General features: G+C 38.4%; 1 protein-coding gene across 2 annotated transcripts in view; it reads left to right on the top strand.

The window, feature by feature from the left end:
- A1CF (APOBEC1 complementation factor) overlaps positions 1-26,558 on the top strand; it is an 87,660-nt gene extending 61,102 nt beyond the window's left edge. Inside the window, exons 7-12 of one of the 2 annotated variants that reach the window (XM_056120632.1) lie at positions 10,288-10,385; positions 11,973-12,246; positions 14,177-14,358; positions 20,066-20,202; positions 20,857-21,008; positions 25,430-26,558. In XM_056120632.1, the coding sequence (XP_055976607.1) occupies positions 10,288-10,385; positions 11,973-12,246; positions 14,177-14,358; positions 20,066-20,202; positions 20,857-21,008; positions 25,430-25,581 (995 nt within the window). In that variant the 3' untranslated portion in view covers positions 25,582-26,558. Of the gene's footprint in view, positions 1-10,287; positions 10,386-11,972; positions 12,247-14,152; positions 14,359-20,065; positions 20,203-20,856; positions 21,009-25,429 lie in introns of both variants that reach the window. The other variant, XM_056120631.1, reaches the window with a different exon arrangement.
- Positions 26,559-26,811: the final 253 nt, after the last annotated feature.

Below are 26,811 nucleotides of genomic sequence, written 5' to 3'. Positions count from 1 at the left end.
CTATATTGTTGAACAACTGGCCGTAACTATATGAAGTTTAGATATTCTGAACTAGGAATATAGTTCAGAATGTCTATATAATATTAGATATTCAGAATATCTAATCTATAGCATGATTAACATTTTGTGCCAGATAATCTTGGTTATAGGGTTTTGTGTTTTCCATTTAAGGACAGTTAAACACATCCCAGGTTTCTACTCCCTAGATGCCTCCAGCATATAACCCTCTACAAAATAATTCCCCAGAATGTCTCCATTCAATGCCAAAGACTTGTTACTGTGTTTGGCATATCTAATACGTCATGAGTAGCTTGCTAGGCTTTGCCATGTGGGCAAGATACTCTTGGTAGCGTGCCAGGGATCAGGGGCAATATTTCCAACAATTAAAATTCACTAGTTAAGAAAATTATGATTTTTGTGCCAGTTATTTAGATAAGAAAGTGATGACTAAATCTAAGAAATTAATTTTGGTTGACGAAGAAGCAAAAGGAATAGAGAGAAGAGAGAGGAATCTTCTTGTTGCTACTTTTAGGCTCAATTATATAAGCCTTGAAATTGACTCCCACATCCTTTTTTCTCAAATAGGAATTAACACACTGACATAGCCCTCCTGTTGATCATCGATTTGCTCGAGCGGGCCCAGTAACGTCTCCATTGGAGACTTTGTTGTTACTGTGTTTGGCATATCGAATACCTCACGGGGAGCTTGTCAGGCTCTGCCGTGCGGGCGAGATACTCTCGGTAGCTTGCCGGGCTCTCTGAGAGGGGCGGAGGAATCTAACTCGGTCGGCCATGTTGGCTGCGTGCAAGGCAAACACCCTACCGCTGTGCTGTCACTCCAACACACTGACATAGAAAAAGAATTTCCAGATACAGTGTCTAAGTATTTTCCAATACCTCTTCTGTATAATATTAATTCTACAACTATTAGATATTATGGACTGATAATAGCAATCCATATTCAAAAACTTTGTCAAAACCGGAATCAGAAAGATGCACCAGAATTCTTTACTGCAGGACTGATTAGAGTCCGTTACCTTCTCATATGCTTGGAAAACTCTCCAAAAGAAGACATACAGAATACTTCATTCTCAAACTATCTTATGGGTCCCTTGTAGTATACCAACAGCATAATATGTTTCTGAGTAGCAGTTTGCTATAATAAGAATTTCTCTATTTCTAGGCAATAACCCTTTAAGTTTTGGGTAAGCCCAGTCCTTCATTTTATATAGTCATATGACATGTTTCCAATTCTTGGTGCTGGATCAGATGTAATATAATTAACTATTATATAAATTATATAAATTAACTTTTATATATATTATATGGGCTAGAGCGATAGCACAGCGGTAAGGCGTTTGCCTTGCACGCAGCCAACATGGCCAACCCGAGTTTGATTCCTCCGTCCCTCTCGGAGAGCCCGGCAAGCTACCGAGAGTATCTTGCCTGCACGGCAGAGCCTGGCAAGCCCCCCCGTGACGTATTCGATATGCCAGACACAGTAACAACGAAGTCTCCAATGGAGACGTTACTGGGCCCGCTTGAGCAAATCGACGAACAACGGGAGGGCCTTTACCTTTATATATTATATAAAATAAAGCAACATTCTTATTCATTTCTTTCAGAGTTAACTTATGATTGACTCTGAAAGAAGTGAATAAGAATGTTACTTTATTTTCAAAGATTCAGCAAAGATCTTTTATTCTACAATTGTTGGGAACTCTGCCTGCCTAGCCATTTTAGTGCAATGTAGTGTTGGCACCTGTGAATCCATAACTAACACAAGAACTGTAAAAGAATGAACGACTGTGTGCCGGGTATTGCAGGGGGCAGTTTCACTTATTATTTTTTTATCACAACAATGCTATACTGTGAGTTAATTTATTGCTTACATTATTTTCTAAATAATAAAACCAGGTCCCAGATCAGTTAAGAAGCTTGACCAGAGTCAATTAGCAATTGGAAATTTCTGGTTTTGATTCCAGCTCTGGCAAACAGCATGTTCTTAAGAACCCTCTGACTTCCATGCCCTATCCTTATTTCATTCATTCAATCAATTGTCATCTCTTGAGTAATTCCTGTGTGTCAGGCACTGTGAGAGGAACAGGTATGGTAGGTATGAAAGGTGTTTAAGAATTCCCAGAAAATGATAGCATGTCAACCTCCCTAATGTGTGCTAAGAAAACTCATTCAAGAGAAGTACTGTGTAAGATAGGATATGGTTGTACTGTAGTCATCATAGGAACTGATATATGCACATACAGATATTGTTCCACCAACAATATCCCCCTTTTGATCTTCAGTCCTCAGATTAATTTTAATTTTAAAATGTTTTTATTAAAACACACTGAGTTACAAAGTTGTTCATGATCAAGTTGTTTCAGGCATACAATATTCCAACACCAACCACCACCAGTGTCCTCCTCCCTCCACCAATGTCCCCAGGTTCTCTCTCACCCCCCAGCTTCCCTCTTGGCAGGTATATAACAAATTTATTTCATATCACTTGCTCCAATTCTGATCATCCCATTTGCCATTCCAAAACTTAAAGGCAAATGGGATTATCAAAAAGTAAATAGAGGGGCTGGAGCAATAGCACAGCGGGGAGGGCATTTGCTTTGCACGTAGCTGACCTGGGTTCGATTCCCAACATTCCATACGGTCCCCTGAGCAGCACCAGGAGTAATTCCTGAGTGCAGAGCCAGGTGTAACCCCTGTGCATCACTGGGTGTGACCCAAAAAGCAAGCAAGCAAGCAAGCAAGAAAGAAAGAAAGAAAGAAGTAAATAGAAGTCAATTTGTGATGATTGATTTCTAAGTGATTTAACCAATCTAAATAATTATGTTAATTATGTTAATTCATAAATCAAAATGTTTAAAAATCCCTTAGCAAGCTAGGAATAAATGTACCTTTCTTCATCTAGTAAAGAGCCATATGCACCATCAGTGAATATCATACTCAAATGCCAGATCTAGAAAATATCCTTTTTCATGTGAACATTTACCCGTATAGTCACTGTCACTGTCACTGTCCTCCCGTTGTTCATCGATTTGCTCGAGCGGGCCCAGTAACGTCTCCATTGTGACACTTGTTGTTACTGTGTTGGCATTTCGAATATGTCACAGGTAGCTTTCCAGGCTTTGGTAGCTTGCCGGGCTCTCTGAGAGGGGTGGGAATTAAATTAATTATTACCGTTGATCGTCGATTTGCTCGAGCGGGCCCAGTAACGTCTCCATTGGAGACTTTGTTGTTACTGTGTCTGGCATATCGAATACTCTCGGTAGCTTGCCGGGCTCTCCGAGAGGGGCGGAGGAATCGAACTCGGGTCGGCCATGTTGGCCGCGTGTACCGCTGTGCTATACTTTTTATCCTTTCCTAATTAAAGCACTGACTTAGGAGGGGAAAGAAGAGAATAAAGAACTACAAAAAGACTGCTACCCTTCATTGTACTGGTTATCAGGTTTCCTGTCCACATCCCTAACACATACAGACCTTGTTAATTATAATGAAAATAATGAATGCCAGATCGGTTTCTCTTTCACTTGTTCTTTCTCTGTTTTTGTGTGTTCTCTCTTTCCACCCCACCACACCCCACCCCATCTCACCACACACACATACACACACACACACACACACACAAACACACACCTCTGACATTTTCCTTTGGGAAATGTGTACGGCTATTCCAGAGCACGTTATAATACCGGTAGTACAATTGACAGGGCTCATAGCAATGCATGATTTCCTCTCGTTAGCCCTCTATAAAAGAACATGAATTGCGAAGGGTGAACAACTGCCTGACATTTGCTATTGTGGGAGGAAAAATAAGAGCTAATGCTAATTTGTTCCCCCACCCCGCAGTGGAAAAGATGTGTTCATACTTATCTAGAATTTTGTGTGTGTGAAAAAACAGGAAAATGATTCTTTAAAAATTCCATTTAAAGTGTGGATTCCTCAGAGGAACCTGAATATTCCTGGAAAATATTCGACTATATATTATTTTAACCCTGATCAACCTAAAATATTTTGTTGCCACTCAGAGAAACAAGGGCTGGAGTGATAGCACAGTGGTAGGGAGAATTTTGTGTGTGTGAAAAAACAGGAAAATGATTCTTTAAAAATTCCATTTAAAGTGTGGATTCCTCAGAGGAACCTGAATATTCCTGGAAAATATTCGACTATATATTATTTTAACCCTGATCAACCTAAAATATTTTGTTGCCACTCAGAGAAACAAGGGCTGGAGTGATAGCACAGTGGTAGGGCGTTCACCTTACAAGCGGCCAACATGGCCGACCCGAGTTCGATTCCTCCGCCCCTCTCGGAGAGCCCGGCAAGCTACCGAGAGTATTCGATATGCCAAACACAGTAACAACAAGGTCTCCAATGGAGACGTTACTGGGCCCGCTCGAGCAAATCGACGATCAACGGGAGGGCCTTTACCTTTACCTTTACCAGAGAAACAAATTACAATCAGCAGAGCAGCTAGGGCCCGAAAATACATTTCTTTCTGACTTTAAGGGTTTCTTGCTAAATTTTGAATTATAGTCATTCACAGAATATGATTCTCCTGAAACCGTTAGACGTGTCTGAATCACCTAAAGAGCCTGCTTGAAGAATGCTAGATATGGCGCAGATGCTGGCTGAGCCCATGTGCTGCTTGTGACCATGTGGCCGAGCATATGTGTCGCCCGCATCTCCCCTCTTGGCATGTGTACTTTCATGCTTTCCTGTATAATGCTGGGATGTGTGTAGGGGCTCTCCCCACTCATGGAGAAGCCCAGGTTCTCTCTTGAGCACTACTCTCCACTCTCTCCCACTTTCTCTCCCTCCTTCCCTTCAAAACCTCCAAATAAAATCTGCTTTACTTCACTGCTTGTCTACTCCTGAAATTCTTTTCTGTGAGGCGAGACAAATACCCAGTAACTGTAGGTCCTGGGTGACAGAGGATCAGGAGAAAGTAACTATCTTTCTCCTCCCCACTTCACATAAGCCACCTGTGGAGGCCCCCAACGCATCAGCATCTTAGTCCATGCTCAGTAGCACTATACGACACCAGGGCAGTACTCACAGTGCTCTTGGTATCTCAGTCTCAGGTCAGCTGCATTGTTGGATAGTCAGGTAGCACTCACACACGTCCTCAAGAGCTTCACTCACACCTGCCATGCTTAGAACTCAGTAGAGGAATACCCACATGGCAGGCCTGAGGCTTGCTTCCTGCTGCACAGGGTGACACATTGAAGTAGGTCCTTCCCTGCAAAGGCCCTCTATGTCCACAGTTCTGATATTAAGTTCAAAAACACAAACAAAACTACACTTAACAAATGGCTATGAACTGAGTTTGTAATTTGATGAAAAGTAAATGGGGTGGGGGAGGGAAGACTGCTAGGTATACATCTAAAGGGAAAACTTGTAAAGTCATAGTCTCCCCAAATACCTAGAATTCAGAGCCTTTACAACTATAATTGATTTCCTACTAATTCACAGCAGATACAAGATCTATTTCTCTGCATTTTTACAGGTTTACTACTAAATTGCAGCTTTTATCAGTTCTGCAGGTGACCTCATTTTGAGAAATGACAAGGGCTATAAACACAGTACAAAAGTGCTAACAAACTCTGAAGTCAGCCACGTCACCAATATCTTTTGCCATCATCAGGGCAAATGGTGTCTTTGTTAGTTACTATTTTCTGTAAAACACAAAAAGACACATTCATCAGAAAATTTAACTTTCCTGATGCCTTGCCAGGACTATGGTGGGCTGGAAAAACAAATACGAATTAGAGCATTGTATCTAACTGTGGTATGGTGAATAATTTCCAGAGTGATACATATATAGGTCCTTGAGTAGTGACCTACTAAACTCTGTTAATAAAGCATATTAAGCCTATGGCTCTTTGTTTCTTAATATCTGATAGGTTCCTCACTCCTTGTAGTGATACAGATTCCCAAACCCTAGGTTTGCTTTCAGAAATAACTACAGATGCAAGAAAGGTGCTATCTACATAACTTCAAATTGTACTACTTGTTTGTGGACTTGATTGCAAAAGTCATGAAAGTAAATCTGAACTTAGTTGAAATATTCATTACCAGAACTTTTTTACCACCTCTTTATGTTCTACCCCTATCTTAACGTATCTAGCTATTTTTGCTAATTATCTACTACTTACAACTAGTTTCATTGACTAAAAAGTCTTGATAAGAGCAGTTAAGTCCATGACTGTGTTTATATAGATTGTTTCAAGAGATAATAAGTTTAAATTTTTCTCTGATATATGCTAGACAAAATAATAAAAACCTGTTCAAAGCATTGCAGCTAAATTTAATCCACATCAAGCAAGACAACACAACATTGCTATTCAGATTATATGTCATTGACAATTTCCATTTTCATTCTCTTCCCTGTTTGTTGTAGATGTGTCCCTGGTTATTACTACATTCAAATGCTTTGTGGGAATTTTCTTTGTTAGAACAAGTTGCTGGATTTAACAAGATGTAGTACCAATTGTGATTTAAAAAAAATACTCTCGGCAATTTAGAATTGAAGGTACATACTGCAAGATAATAGAAAACATATGCATGACAAATGCTCAGCTAACACCATACTTAGTTGTAAAATAACAGAAAGCTTGATTCCTAAGATTAAGCTAAAATAAGTATTTCATCTTTACCACTACCATTCAATTTAGCCTTGAAGATCTAGTCTGAGCAATATAGGCAGAGAAAATATTCAAGAAATCCAAATGAGAAAAAAAAATTGTTATTATTTATTATAGCATGCATATAAATGCATATTGAAACAAAAAGGCCACAATCACACAAAAAGGTAAAGTGATCTCGAAAGAAAAGATGAAAAATGGTGACATTATCTTGGCTTCAAACTGTTTCACAAAACAATAGTAATTAAAACAATATGGTATGTGAACCAACAAAACAAATGTTATATAATAGAGTAGAAAATAAACTCTCATGGATAAACTATTATTTTATTTATTTTTATTGGGGTAACACAGTTTCAAATTATATATTTTATAATTAGAACTATATATTTTAAATTATAAATTTTATATTTACGTTTGAGGCATCCAATGTTAATATACTCCCCCTACCCCACCGAAGTAACCACATCCCTCCACCACTGTCCATAGATTCTTATTATTCCCACCCTAATGCCCCCCCTCCGACACACCTTGGTAAACACAGTTTACCAAGTTGGCAGTATTTTAAGGTTTGCTTTCACTGGACATTGTGTATTCCCTTAATTTGAAATGCTATTCCAATATTTGTCTTTCTCTTTCTGATTTGCTTTACTTAACATGACCCTTCCGGCTCCATCTCAGTTGTAGTGAAATTCAGAGTTACTTATTTTCATAGATCGGAGAAGGATTTCATTGTATACGTACATATCATTATGTCTTTCTCACTTATCTGTCGTTGGGTACTTAGGTTGCTTCCAGATCTTGGCTATTGTAAATAGTGCTGTGATGAACACATTGTTGCCAATGAGGGTTTGTCTTGTACCTGCCAATACTGATGGTTTCCAGTCTTTTTTATGTAGAACATTCTCAATGGTGTGACATAACATGTCACTGTTGCATTTCCCTTATCATATGTGATGATGAACACTTCTTCATGTGCTTGTTAGCTATATGCATGTTTTCCTTGATAAGTGTCTGTTCAGCTCTTCTCCCAATTTTTTGATGAAGTTGGTTTTTTTACTTAACTTTTCTGAGTGATCTGTATAACTTTGTCAGATGTATGGTGTGCAAATATGTTCTTCCATTTAGTAGGATCTCTTTATCTTATCCATGATTTATTTCACAGTGAATAACTTTTTATTTTGATGTTATCCCATTTGTTTCTTTTATTTTCTTTTGTCAAATCATTGAAGATAATTTGAAAGTCAAATCATGGGTTGTTCTGCCTGTTGTTTCCTCAGTATATTTTATGAATTCCAGTCTATTTGACGTCTACAGTCCATTTTAAATATACTCTTGTATATTCTTAATTTACTCTAATGATTTAGTTGAATCACTGCCTGTAACTGACCAGTTTCTCCAACACTATTGGATAAAGATATTTTCCTTCTTCCATTTTATGTTCTTGGCTCCTCTGTCAGAACTAAATTTTCCATGTATTTTTGAATTTAGTTCCAGGCTTTTGGTTCTATCCCACTATTTTGTGAGTTAGTTTTTATTCCATTGCCAAGTTATGTTGATTATTATAATTTGGTGGTTCAGTATAAAATTAGGATATGTAATGCTCCCATATTCTTTTTGCTCAGAATTATTCTTAGTACTTAAGAAATTGTATGGTTCCATACAAATATAAATTAAACAGTTCTGGGGATGTATTTCAAGTCACTTTGTATTGATTCCTGGCACATCATGTCCCAGTACCAAGAGTAACCTGTCTGTAAAACCTCATTTGAAGGGGGGCGTTTCGGTCCGCCCTTCACGCCCTACCGAGGCCACCAGTTGCCCCCCACGAGCGGCACTCCAGCACGGCCACGACTCCAGAGCACAGAAACCAATTTCTTAACTATCTGACTTTCAGTAGAAATACTTCCAGGGTCAATAAGTAAAATAGCAGAAATCCAAAACCAACATTTAATTCTTGAACCCAGCTGTAGAAAGCAAATCACTTCACAATGCTTTTTCAGCATGTCTGATTTGGGGGGGGGGGGGGGTAAACTCTAAATAATAGTGGTGAATCTTTTACTGAAACAATGAATCTAATCAAAGCAGATAGAGTGTTAACTAGAATTCATCTGCCTCACAGGGACGGGGAGGGGTGGGGGGTGGGGTCTTATTGGGGTTCTTCATGGTAAAAAATAAGTATTGGTAAAGGGAAATGTGTTTGATATTTGCATGACTGAGACCTAAACCTGAAAGCTTTGTAACCTTTCCCACAGTGATTCAATAAATAAATAAATTAAAAAAAAAAAGAGTAACCTGTCTGAGCACCAGGACACTGAACACAGCTGAGAATACCTACCCTAATCTAAAGAATAAAATTTTTTTTTTTGCTTTTTGGGTCACACCCAATGATGTACAGGCATTACTCCTGGTTCATGCACTCAGGAATTACTCCTGACCATGCTCTGGGGACCATATGGGATGTTGGGAACTGAATTCGGGTCGGGCCGCGTGCAAGGCAAACACCCTACCCACATTGCTATCACTCCAGCCCCCAAAGGAATAAAATTCTATATGAAAGTTCCCTCCATTCCCTTCCAACTTTCCTCTTTCCTATGATATATATATACATATATATATATAGCTTTATGACTATCTTTCCAGTTCTCTTTCTATGTGTTTGCATTTACCTTTATGTATACATAACATATGGGTTGGGATTTTAAAATCATAAATGTTATAACATTATATGAAATATATAATTTTTATTTAAAAGTAGATCTTGAATCTTTAAATACAACTATGCAAAGGTTTATTTGCTTTCTTTAAATATTTCATGTTATTTGATATGAATATACCAAATTTAACCATGCTCATGAAAAGGGCATTTTATTTTAAAACATGTGAATAATGAAGTGAACTGGAAGTATCACTAGGGCAGGGAAAAGGTCTAGGGCATGGTGGTGGTGGTAAAGTGAGGTGATAATATATACTGAAGCCATAACAGTCATTCATCAAATAATGAGGAGATGGGAGGGAGAAGAATTGAATCAGAGGTGAGAGAAGGACAGAGGTGGAGAGGTGGAGGGTCATAGGCACTTTGTTCTAGTCACTTTGTGCAACAGACTATAAATTTAAGCCCTACTCCAGGCTGGAGAGATAGCACAGCGGGTAGGGCGTTTGCCTTGCATGCGGCTGACCTGAGTTCGATCCCAGCATCCCATATGGTGCCCCGAGCACTGCCAAGAGTTATTTCTGAATGCATGAGCCAGGAGTAACCCCTGTGTATCCCCGGGTGTGACCCAAAAAGCTAAAAAAAGTTAAGCACTACTGTATAACTTTATTAAATAAAACCAAAAAAATGTAAATTAAAATAATTAGTGACCCTCTGGGGCTGGAGCGATAGCACAGCAGGTAGGGCATTTGCCTTGCACGCGGCCAACCTGGTTTGATTCCCAGCATCCCATATGGTCCCCTGAGCACCACCATGGGTAATTCCTGAGTGCAGAGACAGGAGTAATCCCTATGCATCACCAGGTGTGACCCAAAAAGCCAAAAAAAAATTACTGACCCTCAAGAAAAAATTAAATATTTGGAAGCCAAACATAAAATATAACATTTTCAAAGGTATACTTTATTCTATTTACAGGTTCTGTGGAGAGAGTAAAAAAAATCCGAGACTATGCTTTTGTGCACTTTAGTAACCGAGAAGATGCAATTGAGGCTATGAAAGCTTTAAATGGGAAGGTAAGGTAGGACTAAGAAATATATGAACTGATCAAAGTTAATGTTAGAATTTTATTTCAAAGAAAAAGTTTGTCTTGTCTATCTAGGCTGCAAGTCTATCTCTCCCAGGCTTTCTCCGTCTCTTACCAAAGCATCAAAAGGTATAAATAAATAATATACCCAAAGCACAGACCCAACAATACCTAAACATGAGATCTAAGCTACAACCACTGAATTTTGCAGTGTGCCTGTCTAGGTGGCGTGTGGGGCTAGGGGATGGAGGTGGGGGCAATGGAGGATGAAGGGAAGCATGGTGGAATGGAGTATAGTGGTAGGATTAGCACTGTCTAGCACTGTCCTCATCGATTTGCTCGAGCAGGACCAGTAACATCTCCATTGTGAGACTTATTGTTACTGTGTTTGGCATATTGAATACATCATGGGTAGCTTGCCAGGCTCTGCCATGCGGGCAAGATATTCTTGGTAGCTTGCTGGGCTCTCTGAGAGGGGTGGAGGAATCGAAACTAGCTCGGCCGGGCCAGCGGCTTGCAAGGCAAACGCCCCACCACTGTGCTATCGTTCCAGCCGATCTGGCTAGTGGTAGGATTGGTGTTGAAATATTATATGCTTAAAACTCAACTATCAATAACTTATAAATCACTGATTAAATAGTTAAATAAAAATTATTTAGTTCTCGAATTAAATTTTTTATTATTTTTTTTAATTTAAAGGTATAAGGAAATACAAAGATACCCAAAGGTACCTGTTATTAAATAAACTGTACCTGAGGACAGTTTATTTAATAGCCTGACAAATTCCCCTTTCTTGTGTAGCGAGAGCCTTATTGTTATTTTTGGTGGGGTGGTGGGAGGAGTTATTGTGATTGGGTTTTTGTTTCACACCCACTGATGCTCAACTCAGTGCTCAGAAATTATTCCCAGTGATGTTCAGGGACCCTTAAAGTGCCAGGAAATTAACAGAATTACGGCATGCAAAGTCTATACTCCAGTCCCTTGGACTATCTTCTCTAGCTCCATTTTTAAGCCTCTCTTTACAGGTAAAAACTTTTCTATTGTGTAAATGCACTAAGAAACAACGTTTTTAAAGGATCACTAGGCTGCCCATGCTAAAGTGTGAATTATTGATAGCAATTGATAATGGTGTTTCCTTTCACCATCATTGATAGTGATGATCAATAAATAGTAGAAATTGTATTACAACCTATTTGACCTAACGTTTCTGAGAATCACATTAAAATGCTATTAAAAGCAGACACGTGACATTAACAATAGAACATAGCTCTCCAGCTTAGTGATTTATTTGGAAAGTAAATTTATAAGCAAAACATTAATGGAGAGTGGACAATTTTTCACCGTCAAACTTAGTGGAAGATTAGGGGCAATACCCCACAAAAATAGCTCTGGGAACATTTAATAAACAGAAACCTGTAGTCATAAGTACGTATACATATAAATATAATACACAGAAGTGAAGCAAATCAGTATACATAGAGGAAAATAAGAAACTACCAAGAAGTAGATATTGTCTTCATAGGTTGTCTTCACAGTTCTCCACTAGATGTTATTTTCCCCTTACTCTCTATAACAGGTGCTGGATGGTTCTCCCATTGAAGTGACGCTAGCCAAACCAGTGGACAAGGACAGTTATGTTAGGTACACCCGTGGCACAGGCGGAAGGGGTACCATGCTGCAGGGAGAATACACCTATTCATTGGGCCACGTCTATGATCCCACCACAGCCTACCTTGGAGCTCCTGTCTTCTATGCCCCCCAGCCCTATGCGGCAATTCCCAGCCTTCACTTCCCAGCCACCAAAGGACATCTTGGCAACAGGGCTATTATCCGAACCCCTTCTGTTCGAGGTAACACAGCCAGAGCTTGTATGACAATAACTAAAATTTCAAATAATTTGTATTGCAGTAGCCTTAGGAAGTCTGGATGGGTACACTGCGAGAAAGAGGACTGAAAATTGTTCATTAAAAATCAAATATTTTATCAGTAGTTTTCCTTCCATAGGGAAATTTTTTCACATTACAACTGGTTATTGAAGAAAACTTGATCAGAACAGATAAAAAAGAGTTGAATGCAAACATTTGTCTGTGCTTGAGCCCATAAAAATTGCAGAAACTAAAACTTAGTTGCACAATTGTTCACATCTCCCTTATCTTTAGACCACCATATTGCAGTCACCTGTGACTCATTATAAAACTTTCAAGTGAGAACAGCAAGGAATCTAATTATCTCAAGTAACAAGAACATTTCCAGGAACATGTGTATTTCAGGGAAATTCAATGCATCTTCTTTATATATAAATCACAAATTATCACAAATATGTTATAACACATAGGAACTGTTCTCATCTGACCTTCCTCAAGAAATATGTGCTATGCCTTCTAAATAGCAATTCTATTAAGTCAATGAACTAATGTTTTCCAAGATACGGAGAATTAAATGTAAAATTCAAATAGAAAAAAATCTGATTGCCAAATAATAAATCTTTCCTGTTGAAGGCTGTAAGAATTCCAAATACTCAAACATATTTTCTGAATTCTGCTCATTCTAAATGTTTGAAAGATAAAGTACTTTCATTTCTAAGAAAATAATTTTTCTCTGCTTATGGAATCCTCCAGAGTAGTTATTCTAGAATGAGGCGATTGTCACTAGAATCCCAGTAAATCATCTCAATATGACACCAAATGGGAAAATGGACAACATACTATATATGCAAATACATTCCTTTATTTATATTAGAAGCAAGAAATATGTCCAAACTATTGTGGAAGCAATTATATTGCTGTTTTATTATTTTTCAGAATTAAACTGATCAACCTAGAAGTTATATCTTCAATAGCCTTAAAAGTTCCATATTCATAATACAATCATTAAGTCAAAATTATAATGCAAAATTTATCATAAGAATTTCATTCAGTATCTTTCTATTTAAAAAATATTATATCATCAAAAAAGTAAAATTAAACAGCAAATCATTAAATAATCTATACATTTAAAACAAGTTGTCAGCCAGTTGTAATGTACAAAAAAAAAGATTCACTACGGTGGAGGAGGGAAATGCCTCTCATAAGAAAGGAATCAGTAAGTGATAAAAGGTAATTAATTTAATTCTATTATATTGTCATGCCTTCAATAGAAAATCAAAGTTTCAATATGACAAAACAAAATCAAAAGGAATCTATTAATGAAACTCAATGGAAATTTAAGCTGCATATTGACAGAACACAGGAGAAACGGTAAATCAAAATCACAAGTTTTCTTAGTGTTCGTTTTCCAGCAGGTCAGGAATAAGATCGAATGCACGGTCTGATCTTCGGGCAGTTTGAATGCATTTATAATTTACTTAACCATAACAAAAATAGGTAAATTTTATTATAATTCATGTGGTTATGTTAGGCTGGATGTTTGAATTGATATCTTCCCAACTTTGATTAGTCTACAGAGAAATGTCAGCAAAAGGCTGACGGAAAGTAGGAATTGTAAAATTTTTCTCTATACTGAAGTTTTATAGTTGCTTACATATTTAATAGCTTTTATGATGTTGTATCTTCCATTGATAGTTTTGGTTTGGGTATTTTTTTCAGTGACAGCCGTAGTGAACCTGCCTTACATTGAGTTTCATTACATTAGAATCCTAGAGTTTTTCTATCTTCAGGGCAACAATCAATGTGACTTGGGCTAACTTTTCCATTACAGTAAGATTCAGGGTGATTTTCTGGTGGTTTGATTCAGTTTAATGCCTTCTTACATTCCTAGAAATTTACATGAATGTACCTGTAGGGGCCGCGGGAGTGAGAGGACTGGGAGGCCGTGGCTATTTGGCATATACAGGCCTGGGTCGTGGATACCAGGTCAAAGGAGACAAGAGAGAAGACAAACTCTATGACCTTCTACCTGGAATGGAACTCACCCCAATGAACCCTATCACTTTAAAACCCCAAGGAATTAAACTTGCTCCCCAGGTAAGTAATTTTCCTTTGAATCAGATCAAAGAACATCATTGACCTTTCATCAAATAATTTGACTTGATCTCTACTTGGGCTCTTGTTTTCTTTTGTTAACTAGACAAAGTGTCCAATCAATGTAATGTGTTGTGAGAAAAGGTTGGACACTGAGTGCTATTGCTTTTTTATAGATTCTTCCTTTGTTTTTAATTGTAAAGTTTAATGTAACACCTTAAATAATAGTCCTCTAAAACGCAAAAACCCTGGGAGATTTTAAGAATAATGCATTTGGGGGTAAGTCACTTGCCTCTTTTTGCTCCTACCTCTAGTTTGATAAGCATCTGCATAACAAATAGTTCCCCAAACACTACTGGAAATAATCCCTGAGCACAGAGCCAGGAGTGAATGCAGAGCACAGTGGGACATGGTCCAACATGACCCCCCAAAAAATTATTACCCATCTTTTTAAAGAAATACCATTTATCTACTAATACCTGACATGAAAGTAGTATGAGGCAAAGACCTTAGCTCAGAATAAACACATCTGGTTGGTTAACAAATAAAGAATAGTCATGATGGGGAAAATTAGACCATGTATGGCAACTTTTCTGTGGAAACACTGTTTAAGAGTAAATGAAATGTTATCTATGGCAATATTATTTCTCATATTAACTATCAGACATATAAAATTAAGTCTTTTAAAGGGATTACATTTGTGCAGTGATGTCATGATGAGCTTTTATTACTTTCATTCCACAATACTAACTGTCCATGTTTCTGAGTGAAGTTGTGGTTTTTACTACTGGAAAAAATAAAAGTTGTTCCAGTATGGAAAATAGCAGGGTAAAAAATTAATCCAAACAGATTCTGTTGAGGTATGCTTTGTGGCCCAGTGCATGGTCTATTCCTATGTTCATTGCTGCACTATTCACAATAGCCAAAATTTGGAAAAAACCTGAGTGCCCAAGAAAAGATGACTGGTTAAAGAAACTTTGGTACATCTATAAAATGGAATACTGTGCAGCTGTTGGGAAAGATGAAGTCAGGAAATTTACATACAAGTGGTACTACATGGAAAGTGTCATGCTAAAGTGAAATGAGTCAGAAAGAGAGGGACAGACATAGAAAGATTACACTCATCTGGGGAATATAAAGTAACAAATAGGAGACTAACATCCAAGAATAGTCGAGATAAGTTACAGGAGGTTTACTCCCTGGCTTGAAGGCCAGCTGCACATGCAAGGGGAAAGGGTAGCTCAGACAGAGAAGGGAACACCACAAAAAGGGTGTTGGGATGATCCTCCCAGGATGGGAGATGCATGCTGAAAGTAGACTATAGACCGAACATGTTTGCCATTCAATGCCTCTTTTGCAAACCTCAGCAACCAAAAGGAGAAAACAAAACGAAATGCCCTGCCACAGATGTGGGATGGGATGTGGGGGGGGGATGGAGAGTTACTGAGATCATTGGTGGTGGAGAATGGGCACTGGTGAGGGATGGGTACTTGATCATTGTATAACTGAAACCCAAGTACAAAAACTTGTAAGGTCAACAACTGTACCTCATGGTGTTTCACTAATAAAAAAAATAAATGAATAAAGTACATTAAAGAACTCAAAAAAATAAAATAAAGAAACTTTGGTACATCTACACAATGGAATATTATGCAGCTGTCAGAAAAGATGAAGTTATGAAATTTACATACAAGTGGTTCTACATGGAAAGTATCATGCTAAGTGAAGTGAACCAGAGATGGACAGACATAGAAAGACTGCACTCATCTGGGGAATATAAAGTAACAGAATGGGAGAAGAACACCCAAGAATAGTTGAGATAAGTACCAGGAGGACTGCTCCATGGCTTGGAATCTGGCAATACATGATGGGGAAAAGGCAGCTCAGAGAAAGAAGGGAGCACCAAGTAAAGGGTATTTGGAGGAGTTGCTCAGAATGCAAGATGTGTGCTGAAAGTAGACTATAGACCGAACACAATGGGCATTCAATGCATCTATTGCAAACTACAAGACACTGAAGGAAAGAGTGAGAAAAAGGGAATGCCCTGCCACAGAGGCAGAGTGGTTTGTGGAGGGATGGAGTGTGGAGTTGGGAGGGCTACTAGGATGATTGGTGGTGGAGAATAGGTACTGGTGGAGGGATGGGTACTCAATCATTGTATAACTGAAACCCAAGCATGAAAATTTGTAAGTCTACAACTGTACCTCATGGCATTTCACTAATAATTAAAAAAAAAGAATTAAAACAGGATTGAGGTTGACCCTTACAGGGCTCTCAGTAAATATGTAGTGTTTCCAGAGACACTTTGACTATATAGTTGAATATATTTGCTCAGTCTGAGTCTGTGTATCTTAAAGACACATCCCTATTCTAATATCAGATTTAAAGAGTAGGCTTATGATATCAAACATGTAGAAAACTTAGTTTTCTAAAAATAAATCTTGTTTCTCTTTTTATAGATAAATATTTGTCACATATATTAGTTCATCTAAGGGTTCAGTTACCCTGACAATTAAAACATTCACACTAGTAAACAGCAACCATTGGTTGAAACACCATGTATTGGGTATCTGTCTTTCACCAATATGCAGCCTGATGAGAAGATACCCACACACAAACAGAATTATAATAGGACCTGCTAAAATACTATTATGGATCTTTGCTCTGAAAAAAAAACAAGAACATGGGTATTTAAATTAAATAATTCATCTATCTTGGGTAAAAATCCAAAACAAGGAACTTAAAGTATAGAAATATCTAAATTTCATTTAAGAAAGTAAAAATTAGTAATTGTAAAATCTGCATTTCTTACAGTTCTAGGAGTTGTAATACTATGAGTAATGATCTTTGCTTTTGATATAACTGCATGTTAAAAATGGGTCATGAGGGACTGGGCTGTCTCTGCATATGCACCCCAGGCCTCCTCCAGAATCCTGGGACGCTCACCATCCCTGAGCCTCTTCCTGTCCATCACCAACGCTGTGCCAGGTCTTCTTCCACCCCCAGGGTGTACCCCCACACACATAGAAACACCAGGTAGGGGGTGTGGCCTCTTCAGAAATGGGCGTGGCTTCTATAGAAGTGGGCACTGCCTAATTTGGGGCCAGTGGACACTCACGAGGCCGAGGTAATTTACTCATACACAGCAATCTCGTGGAACATCTCAGTCTCCGTACCTCCACAACAACATGAAAAAAAAAAAGCAAATCCCCACCAGGAGGGGAGGATGGTAAAAAGAGTCCAGAAGCCTCAGTAGGTACTACTCACCTAAGGGACCTCTCTGAGAAAGAATTCAGATACAAAGTAATGAAGATGTTCAATGAATTCAATCAAACAGTGAGACAGATATCCAGTAAATTAAAGGAGGACAGGAGAGAAACAATCGAGAAAATACAGGAAGAAATGAGAGTAGAAATTGGAAAGCTACACACAGAAATGTCACAAATAAAAGATTTGGTAGATGAAATAAAAAACTCCGTCTCTGCCCTTAACAGTAGGATGGCCACAGCTGAAGACAAAATCAGTGAGCTGGAAGATCAGCTGCACGAAGCCTACAGGCAACAACCAAAAAATGGCAAGAGACCTCAAAATAGCTCTAGAGCGAATCAGAGTCCTAGGAGATGATTCCAAGAGGAACAAGATTAGAATCATTGGAGTACCAGAAGTTCAGGGAAACAGTCCCAATGAAAAAGCCACGGTTAAACAAATCATTGCTGAAAAGTTCCCAGAGATGGACAATGCAGCCTTTCAGATTCAAGGAGCCCGAAGAGTGCCAACTAAAAGAGACCCTCACAAAAACACTCTAAGACATATCATAGTTAGAATGATGGATGCTGTGGATAGAGACAGAATACTGCAAGCAGCAAGGTCAAAGAAGGAAATCACATACAAAGGAGCACCCCTTAGAGTCACAGCAGACCTATCAGAGGAAACCCTTCAAGCCCGAAGGCAATGGTGAGATATTGTGAAAAAACTCCCTGAAATGAATGCTTCACCAAAAATACTCTATCAGACTAACCTCTCACTCAAACTCGAAGGAACAGTACACTATTTTCTGGATAAACAGCAGCTCAGGAACTTCATAGACTCAAAACCAAACCTAAAAGAAGGGCTAAAAGGGCTACTATAGACAAGACAAACCCTACAAGCACAACAAACCTTTACAGAAAGAGGACACAAAACCCCATAACAATAATCTCTCTCAATGGCAATGGTCTAAATTCAACAATTAAGAGATAGAGTGGCAAAATGGATTCAGAGACAGAACACAACATTCTGCTGCCTACAAGAAACTCACCTGAACAGTCAGAGCAAACACAGACCCAAAGTTAAAGGATGAAAAACAATCCTGCAAGCAAACTACTCATTCACTCAAAAAAGCTGGGGTGGTGGCTGGAGCAATAGCACAGAGGGTAGACCATTTGCCTTGCACGTGACCAACCCAGGTTCAATTCTCAGCATCCTATATGGTCCCCTGAGCACCGCCAGGGGTAATTCCTGAGTACAGGGCCAGGAGTAAACCCTGTGCATTGTGATTTGCCTCTAGTTTTCTATAACTATGGAATAGAAAAATAAAGATCATGCCACTTCCCTCAACATAGAGTCTTAAAAGTGCCAGAGTAAAATTATGAACTTCCAACTATGAGCCAAGGGACAAGTACTGCTCTACACAGTCTGTAGAGTCTATACTCCTTCTGTATGAGTTTGTACAACAGGAATTATCAAATAAACAAAATATATGCCTGTTAAGTTTGCATTTACTAGCTAAATTACTGATGCCCAGAAAACTCGGAGAATGCATTGTAGACGACAACATGTGATGAACATTTAAAAAAACACTAACAGAAAACAGAGAGGAGCAGCCTCTGCTCCTCTCTGTTTAAAAATTATCAAAATTAAAAATTTCCAGTTTTAATAAACTGGAAAAATGCTCTGATAGCTGGATTACTATTAGAACAAATGAGGTAAGAAGTGCCACTGATTCATCCCTGGGCAGTTCTCTGTTCCACAGAGTTATTTTTTCAAACTTATGCCCTGTTTTGCTCAGTTTCCTAAATCTATTGACTAATGGAATTATTAGAGCTTGTGGGCCACCCAAAATAACTTTAGAATAAAGAAAACATGTGCCTGTAGCAAAGATTCCACTTGGACTAGTAATTCAGGAAGATGCTAAAAATCAGATAATTGTAGGAATAGCCAGAAGTAGTATTTCACAAAACGAAGGAATTAACACTATAATACCCATTTATAAGTGCTTGACAGTAAACATCATAAACTTTTAAATTCTTTATAAAAATTGAAATTATAATGATGACAAATGGCATAAAATAATATGTTCTTAGATCATCATCTTAAACCATTTATAAACAGAAGATCTGGGAATAATAATGAATAATCCACTCACACTGCAGTAGGGTACCAAGTTTTAATAAATATATCAAATGAATCATAAAATTAAACTCTTGGTAAAAGTTACATCTAATGGATTAAACCCAAAGCACATTAGGGCAAATGGTGTGAGAACAATTTTTACGAATTAATGAACATAACATTTTAAATGGAGTTCAAATGGAGTTCATCTTAAATGTTATGAATCATTAAGCCACGTGGCATTTTATATCTTCTCAACTGAAGATGAGAGTTTAAATGACTGAAGAAATAGTGCAAATGTGATATTTGAAGGAAAATTACTCTTTTTTAACTTTTATAGATATTAGAAGAATTTTGTCAAAAAAATAACTGGGGACAGCCAGTATATCAGCTACACTCTGCTATTGGACAAGACCAAAGACAGCTATTCTTATACAAAATAACTATTCCTGCTCTGGCCAGCCAGAATCCTGCAATGTACGTAATTTAACCTAAATTCCTAATAATTTTGATATATTTTATCACTATCTCAGCAAGATAAACATTGAAGTCTACCACCAGGTCATTCTTCCTCAAGCGAAAATACTGATGTGTTGTTACTGGCATAAAAGCCCCCAAATTACATATCAACAATGAGTATTCTAGATTATAATAAATAAATGGAAGCTGCAGGTGTAAAATTAAGTAAAATTGGAAGAGAAATAAAAATAACAATATACCATTTTCATCTCTAGAGTAATTTGAATCATAGGAAGTTTCTACAGAACACCATGCCTATTATGCAAATTTTGGACCAAATCTTTGTCCTTTCATTTAATTGATATGGCCCTCTGAATTTTGCTTTCACTTTACAATTCTAGACAGTATAGGAATCATTATGATTACATGTACTTTAGAAAAGTCATGCATAGAAATTAGTTACAAGAATGCTCCCAATTTCATAAAACAGGAATGTTCTAGGTGAATTCATAAATGTTCCTACCTACATATACCTTCTGAAGCTTCAATGACAAATGTTACCCAAAGACGCACACGCAAAATTCCATTATTTGCTCATCATTAAAAGCTAAGTTTTCAGGTGTTTCTGTAGCACGGGCTTAAAATCCTGTACTGACTGACTGTGCTTTCCAGACATCCTTTCACACCTCCAAAACTAAGTGCCTATGTGGATGAAGCAAAGACATATGCAGCTGAGTACACTCTGCAGAGCCTGGGCATCCCCACAGATGGGACCGAAGCTCCCACTGCAGCTGCTGCTGTCGCTTCTGCTACTGCTTTTCCAGGTATGGAGAATGTGTGCTCAAAATGGCACCCTGCAGAGAGTGTTTGGAAAGGCCTCCTTGGTGCCATGGATTCATAGAGTTATTTGTGAACTCCACCTACAATAAATCTGATGTGCACCATCTGTGACCAAAAAGAATGTGCCAGATGAGTAAACCATTAAAGTATGAAGGAAGAGAACTCAGCTAGGCAGCACGAGTGAGGTCTGGTCTGCTCAGCCCTCAACAGCTGTGTGGACTTAAATGAATCCAATTTCCTGTCTCCGGCATGTTTTCTTTTTGCTTTTACCTTTATAAGAGGTTTTGTAAGTACCTATTCATAGCAGTTTACCTGAGCTGTTTGTGCCAGGCCCTTTCCTAAATACTCAGGCCGCTTTCCTTTATGTCAGTGAGGCTTGTGACACTACAGTTGACAGGCGCTGTCATTGTATAGATGACAGCTCTTCTCATTGTATAGATGAAGAAACCAAGTATTGAAATGGTTTGGTAAAGTCCAATAAGCTTTTAAGTGATAGTTAGGATCTACTGGCAATTCTAATTTCTGATTCTACTTTCATTGCTCTCTGAAAGGAGCAATTAGTTGCGCTCTAGAATAAATACACAGAGCAGGGGACTGGAGAGATAGTGGGGCACTTGCCTTGCACAGCCGACCTGTGTTTGATCCTCCGCATCCCATATGGTCCAACTCCCCCGCCCCCCACACACACACACTCACACACACAAGACCCTGAGCCCACCACTTCCTGATTGCAGAGCAAGGAGTGGTCCAAAAACAAAAGCATAAAACTTTAAAAGTAAATGTGTAAAGCACATTCTTCTTTTCTTTTTCTTTTTTTTTTGGGGGGGGCACACCCAGCTGTGCTCAGGCTTATTCCTCTCTTTGTACTCAAGGATCACTACTGGAAATATTGGAAGACCATATGCAGGTTTGAGGATTGAACTTGGGCTGAGTGCATGCAAGACAAACACCTTACCCACTGCACTATGTCTCCGACTTATTAAATTATCTTACATCAGATATTCTGTATGTGGGTGGGAAAAACAGAGGGAGAGGGAGAGAGATCCTTTCAATATGCGTATAATCCAACCTCATTTCATCTATTCAATGATTTTGTTTTTAGTTTGGGGCCAAACCCAGGCTGACTCCCATTTCTGTGCTCAGAGATCACTCCTAGAAGTGCTCTGGGCACCAAGTGGTGTGCCTGGGATTAAACCCAATTTTGCTGCATGTAAGGCAAGTGCCTCAGTGCTGTAATATCTCTCTAGCCCCTTATCTGTTCTATAATTTCTATCTGAAACCTGTGATGGTTGCTCAAAATAAAACTATTCTGTTGCTCACACATGCCTTCAGAATCACATTTAAAAAACTTCCCAGTATACTATGTACTAAGGACAAATTATTAAAAATGTATTCTCTTGGGGCTGGAACCAAGAGTGCTTGCTTTGCATGGGGCCGACCTGGGCTCCATCCCCACCATCCCATATGGTCCCATGAGCACTGCCAGGTGTGATTCTTAAGTAACCCATGAGCACTGACAGGTTTGGCCAAATAACAACAACAAAGCTTATTCTCTAGAGATAAAAGTGTACCAGACAAAAATTTTCTCTTATCATCAGAATAATATATCCTTCTTATTAATAAAATTCCCTTATTTTATTTAAATTATTAAAATTAGAGTTTAGGAGAAATGGTTACCATAGTGTTAACATTTTTGGTAGAAATGTACAAAATCACCACACACCACCAACACTGAAGTCACCATCACTGTCCTTAAGTCACCTCCGGTTCAATGATTTCTTTTTTTTTTAATTTTATTGAATCACTGTGAGATAGTTACAAGCTTTCATGTTTAGGTTATAATCAACCATAATGCCCAAAAGCAGAGAGAGAATATGGGTCAATCACTTCATCTGAAAAAAAGTCAATCTGTCTTGAGTTAACATACTTCTCATAGCCCTAATCAAAATTGGCCTGAACCTAGAGATACATCATTCTCTCAATGGATTAATTCATATATTGTCATGTTCCAGTGTGAAAACCATGTTCTTCATATTCATATATCTGGAGTTATTCTCATTTTCTTGCATTTCTCATTATTTGCTAATACGTCCTCCAATCTGCCACTTGAGGCTGAAATTAATCATACTCATGTGTAATGGACTGCAATTCAGCTTTGTCTCTCTGTGGAAAGTTGAGAAGACGGTGTGCCCCTGAGATTACCAAGAAAACCAACAGCTTCCATTACAGAAGGCAAGGTGGCCTCTGGGCAATGCTGAGGCTATTAAGCCTAGTGTTTACTTTCCATAAAGTAGGGTGTTAATGTGTTTGTCTACTGGGACTTGAATCAGACCACTCAGTTCTTGGAGAAAATTGAGCCCATGTCTTGCAGAAAACTGTACTTAAATAACAAACTATAAAAATAAATAACTGCTGTCGGGAGAATTTAAAGTTCACAGTCTTTTCAAACTGGAAAGAATTTATTCAAGAATATTTTATCTTCTAATTTTTCTTTGCTCTTGGAAGAAGTTAAAAATATTTAGGGCATGAGAGTTGTTTGGGGACTACCTAAGTATTTGAGAACCTCTCAATGGCTTTGCTCTAGAATTAAGCATAGAGTAATAGATTCCAAAAGACCAATCTATTTTAAAACACCCAAACTGAAAAAAATTCAAAATCCCTAAAAACACTATCTAGACAATACACACACACACACACACACACACACACACACACATACACACACACACACACACCTACCTTACTTTAGAATCACAGTTGTGAAAACTGAAAGTCAATTGTTAACACAGTTCTCATATATTTGAAAAATATACTAGACTTCACTAGCACAATCAGCATTACCGCCCAAAGTGAACAAGTTGGAATACGAGTCACTTATTTTTTTAATAAAAACAGTCCGGCCAGCTTCCTGCCACCACTTTCTGTAAAACCACCAGAAAGAAATCAATGTGTCTGGGTTTAGGCAGACTTCCATAACACATAAATGAGCTTTTTTCAGTAAGGCCTTCATTTGTGTCCTAAGTATATTTTTTCTCTCTTCATCTTTAGTTGCCATTTTGGAATCATTGCAGAAATATCCCGTGTTAGGTTTCAAAACATTAATGAGAAATACTACTTTTATATAACAGTTGTTATGCTCTCTTCTTCAAGTAAAAATTAATAGACAAGAAGACATAATACTTTTGAGAAAACATATGGATGACTTCTTACCCATTCAAACTCCGGGTAGTGACATGCTTCAATATCTCCAACTACAACAAAGGCAACTTGATTGTGGAATTCTCAGGTTTAAGTGGACAAGCTAGGGATTTGCTGTCATGATGCTATATTGAAAATCAAATCTTGAAATATGTCCCCTCATCTACCCAGTCCCTACATATCCCTCTTGGGGAAACCACTAGTTTTAACCACTGATCTGGGTGGAGTAAAGATTTGTAGCATAATCAGCAATACTCCCAACCCCAATTGAGCCCAATTGAGCCTCAGTCACTTCCTCTCCTTTGTAATTTCTGACAACCTCTGGAAATTTTCTAATTTCAAGCTTGAATCAGCACAGCACCCTGTTATGTTTGTCTCTTAAAACCTTTCTCCAGTATTTCTAGTTCTCAGGTGTGAAGTGATTCAGACACAGAAGGTCAATGTTACTTTGAGAAATACTTCTCTGGAATGTTTAAATGACATTTAAAAAAAAGTTATCACCAAGGGATGGAGCAATAGTACAGTAGGCAGGGCACTTGCCTTGTAGGTGGCCAACCCAGATTCTATCCCCAGCATCCCATAAGGTTCCCCAAGCTCTAACTGCTGTGTGCTCAGCACACCAGGTATGGCCCAAAAAACAAATAATCACTGGCCACCGGGTCAGGGACATAGTACAGGGGCTGAGGTTCTTTTTTGGCGGGGGGTTGGGGGGGAATCACACCCGGCGATGCACAGGGGTTACTCCTGGCTCTGCACTTAGGAATTATTCCTGGCAGTGCTCGGGGGACCATATGAGATGCTGGGAATCGAACCTGGGTTGGCCACATGCACAGCAAACACCCTACCTGCTGTGCTATCGCTCCAGCCCCTGGAGGGCTGAGGTTCTTGACTTGCCTTCTATTGACCTTTACTCAAATCTGCAGAACCACCATCATCACCACCTATGATCTCCAAGCTCTGCCAGGAGTTACTCCTAGGTATAATTATTCCTGAGTACTGCCAAGTGTGAACCAAATCCCCATCCCACAGAAAGAATTACTAAGTCTAGATATGATTTTCCCAAGAACACTTTTAAAGATATATATATATATATATATATATTAACATTTGACTTTAAGAGATATGTTACGTGTTTATCTTCCATAAGGAAGACAATTAGAGAGCAAACAACTTCTTCTTTTGACATCTCCTTGTCTTTCTCTTCCAGGATATGCGGTCCCTAATACCACTGCACCCGTGTCTGCAGCCCAGCTCAAGCAAGCAGTGAACCTTGGCCAAGACTTAACAGCATATACAACATATGAGGTTTACCCCACTTTTGCAGTGACTGCCAGAGGGGATGGATATGGAGCCTTCTGAAGATACCTATCTTTTCATTAAGAATAATATGCACAAAACTCTCTCTACAGAAAACATAAACCTTAAGTTTAGTTACCTAATAATATAATTCCTAAAATAATGGTTTTTCTGAAACGACAGAGTGTATATAAATTGTAGAATCCTTATATGAGGATGTTGCTCCTAGTTAAATCACACATATTTAGGAGCCTGTCATCTAACAAAAATCTACAGTCATTGTCCCCAAAAGTCATTCTTCGATGGTAAATGGGTACCCTAGATATTCTGTTTACAAAACCTGTCATAGTAGAAAGAGATGTTTAGCCAGGAAGACTTAAGAACTGAGCTGCTCTGGGAAGTCATTAAAGACAAAGGGAACGAAGTAAGAACCAGAGTTTTGCACTCTGACTAGCAGATGCTTTTATCACACACACACACACACACACACACACACACACTTTTCAAATCATGTTCCCATTACCCACTGCCTGGAACATGTTCCAAATGATGAACTCAACCTCACTTCACTATGAAAATTCTATTCAGTCAACTGGCCATAGATCAGAATCTTCTTGACCATGGCAACCCCCAAGTATTTTCTAGAAAAAGATGTGTTCTGCGGATACTGATAAAATTAATCAGGACCTATAATTGTATTAACTTATTAACCACATATGTTGTTTCCTAGAACCCCTACTCTCCCCAAGAATCCCACAACAATAAGTCATTCCAATCTGAAGTTCTTTTTCCCCACTTTTAACATTTTTCTTGTCCGTATTAATCTATTATCATTTTTGCTCAACTCTAATATTACAGCTCTAATATTATAGCATATTACTTGTGGTAATTCTTCCTATTTAGCAAATTGACTGAAAGGTCATTTTAAACAAAGAGAAAAGTGAAGACTTGCTTTCATTTCTTTGATATTTTTTTTGTAGCACCCAGGCCACCATCAGTATTCAGGCACTGATTCTCTACCTACTCTTTTTTTTTTTTTTTTTTTGCTTTTTTGGGTCACACTTGGCCGTGCACAGGAGTTACTCCTGGCTCTGCACTCAGGAATTACCCCTGGCGGGACATCAGGAGACCATATGGGATGCTGGGAATTGAACCCGGGTAGGCCATGTGCAAGGCAAATGCCCTACCCGCTGTGCTATTGCTCCAGCCTCCTACCTACTTTTTTTTCACTTTCTGTAAATATCAGGCAGCTTTAACATATCTGAATCCTTTGGTATTGAAACTTCCACAGGA

This window comes from Sorex fumeus, unplaced genomic scaffold (genome assembly GCF_029834395.1).
Source record: "Sorex fumeus unplaced genomic scaffold, SorFum_2.1 ptg000043l, whole genome shotgun sequence".
NCBI classification, from domain to species: Eukaryota; Metazoa; Chordata; class Mammalia; order Eulipotyphla; family Soricidae; genus Sorex; species Sorex fumeus.
This window is presented reverse-complemented; position numbering and strand designations above follow the sequence as displayed.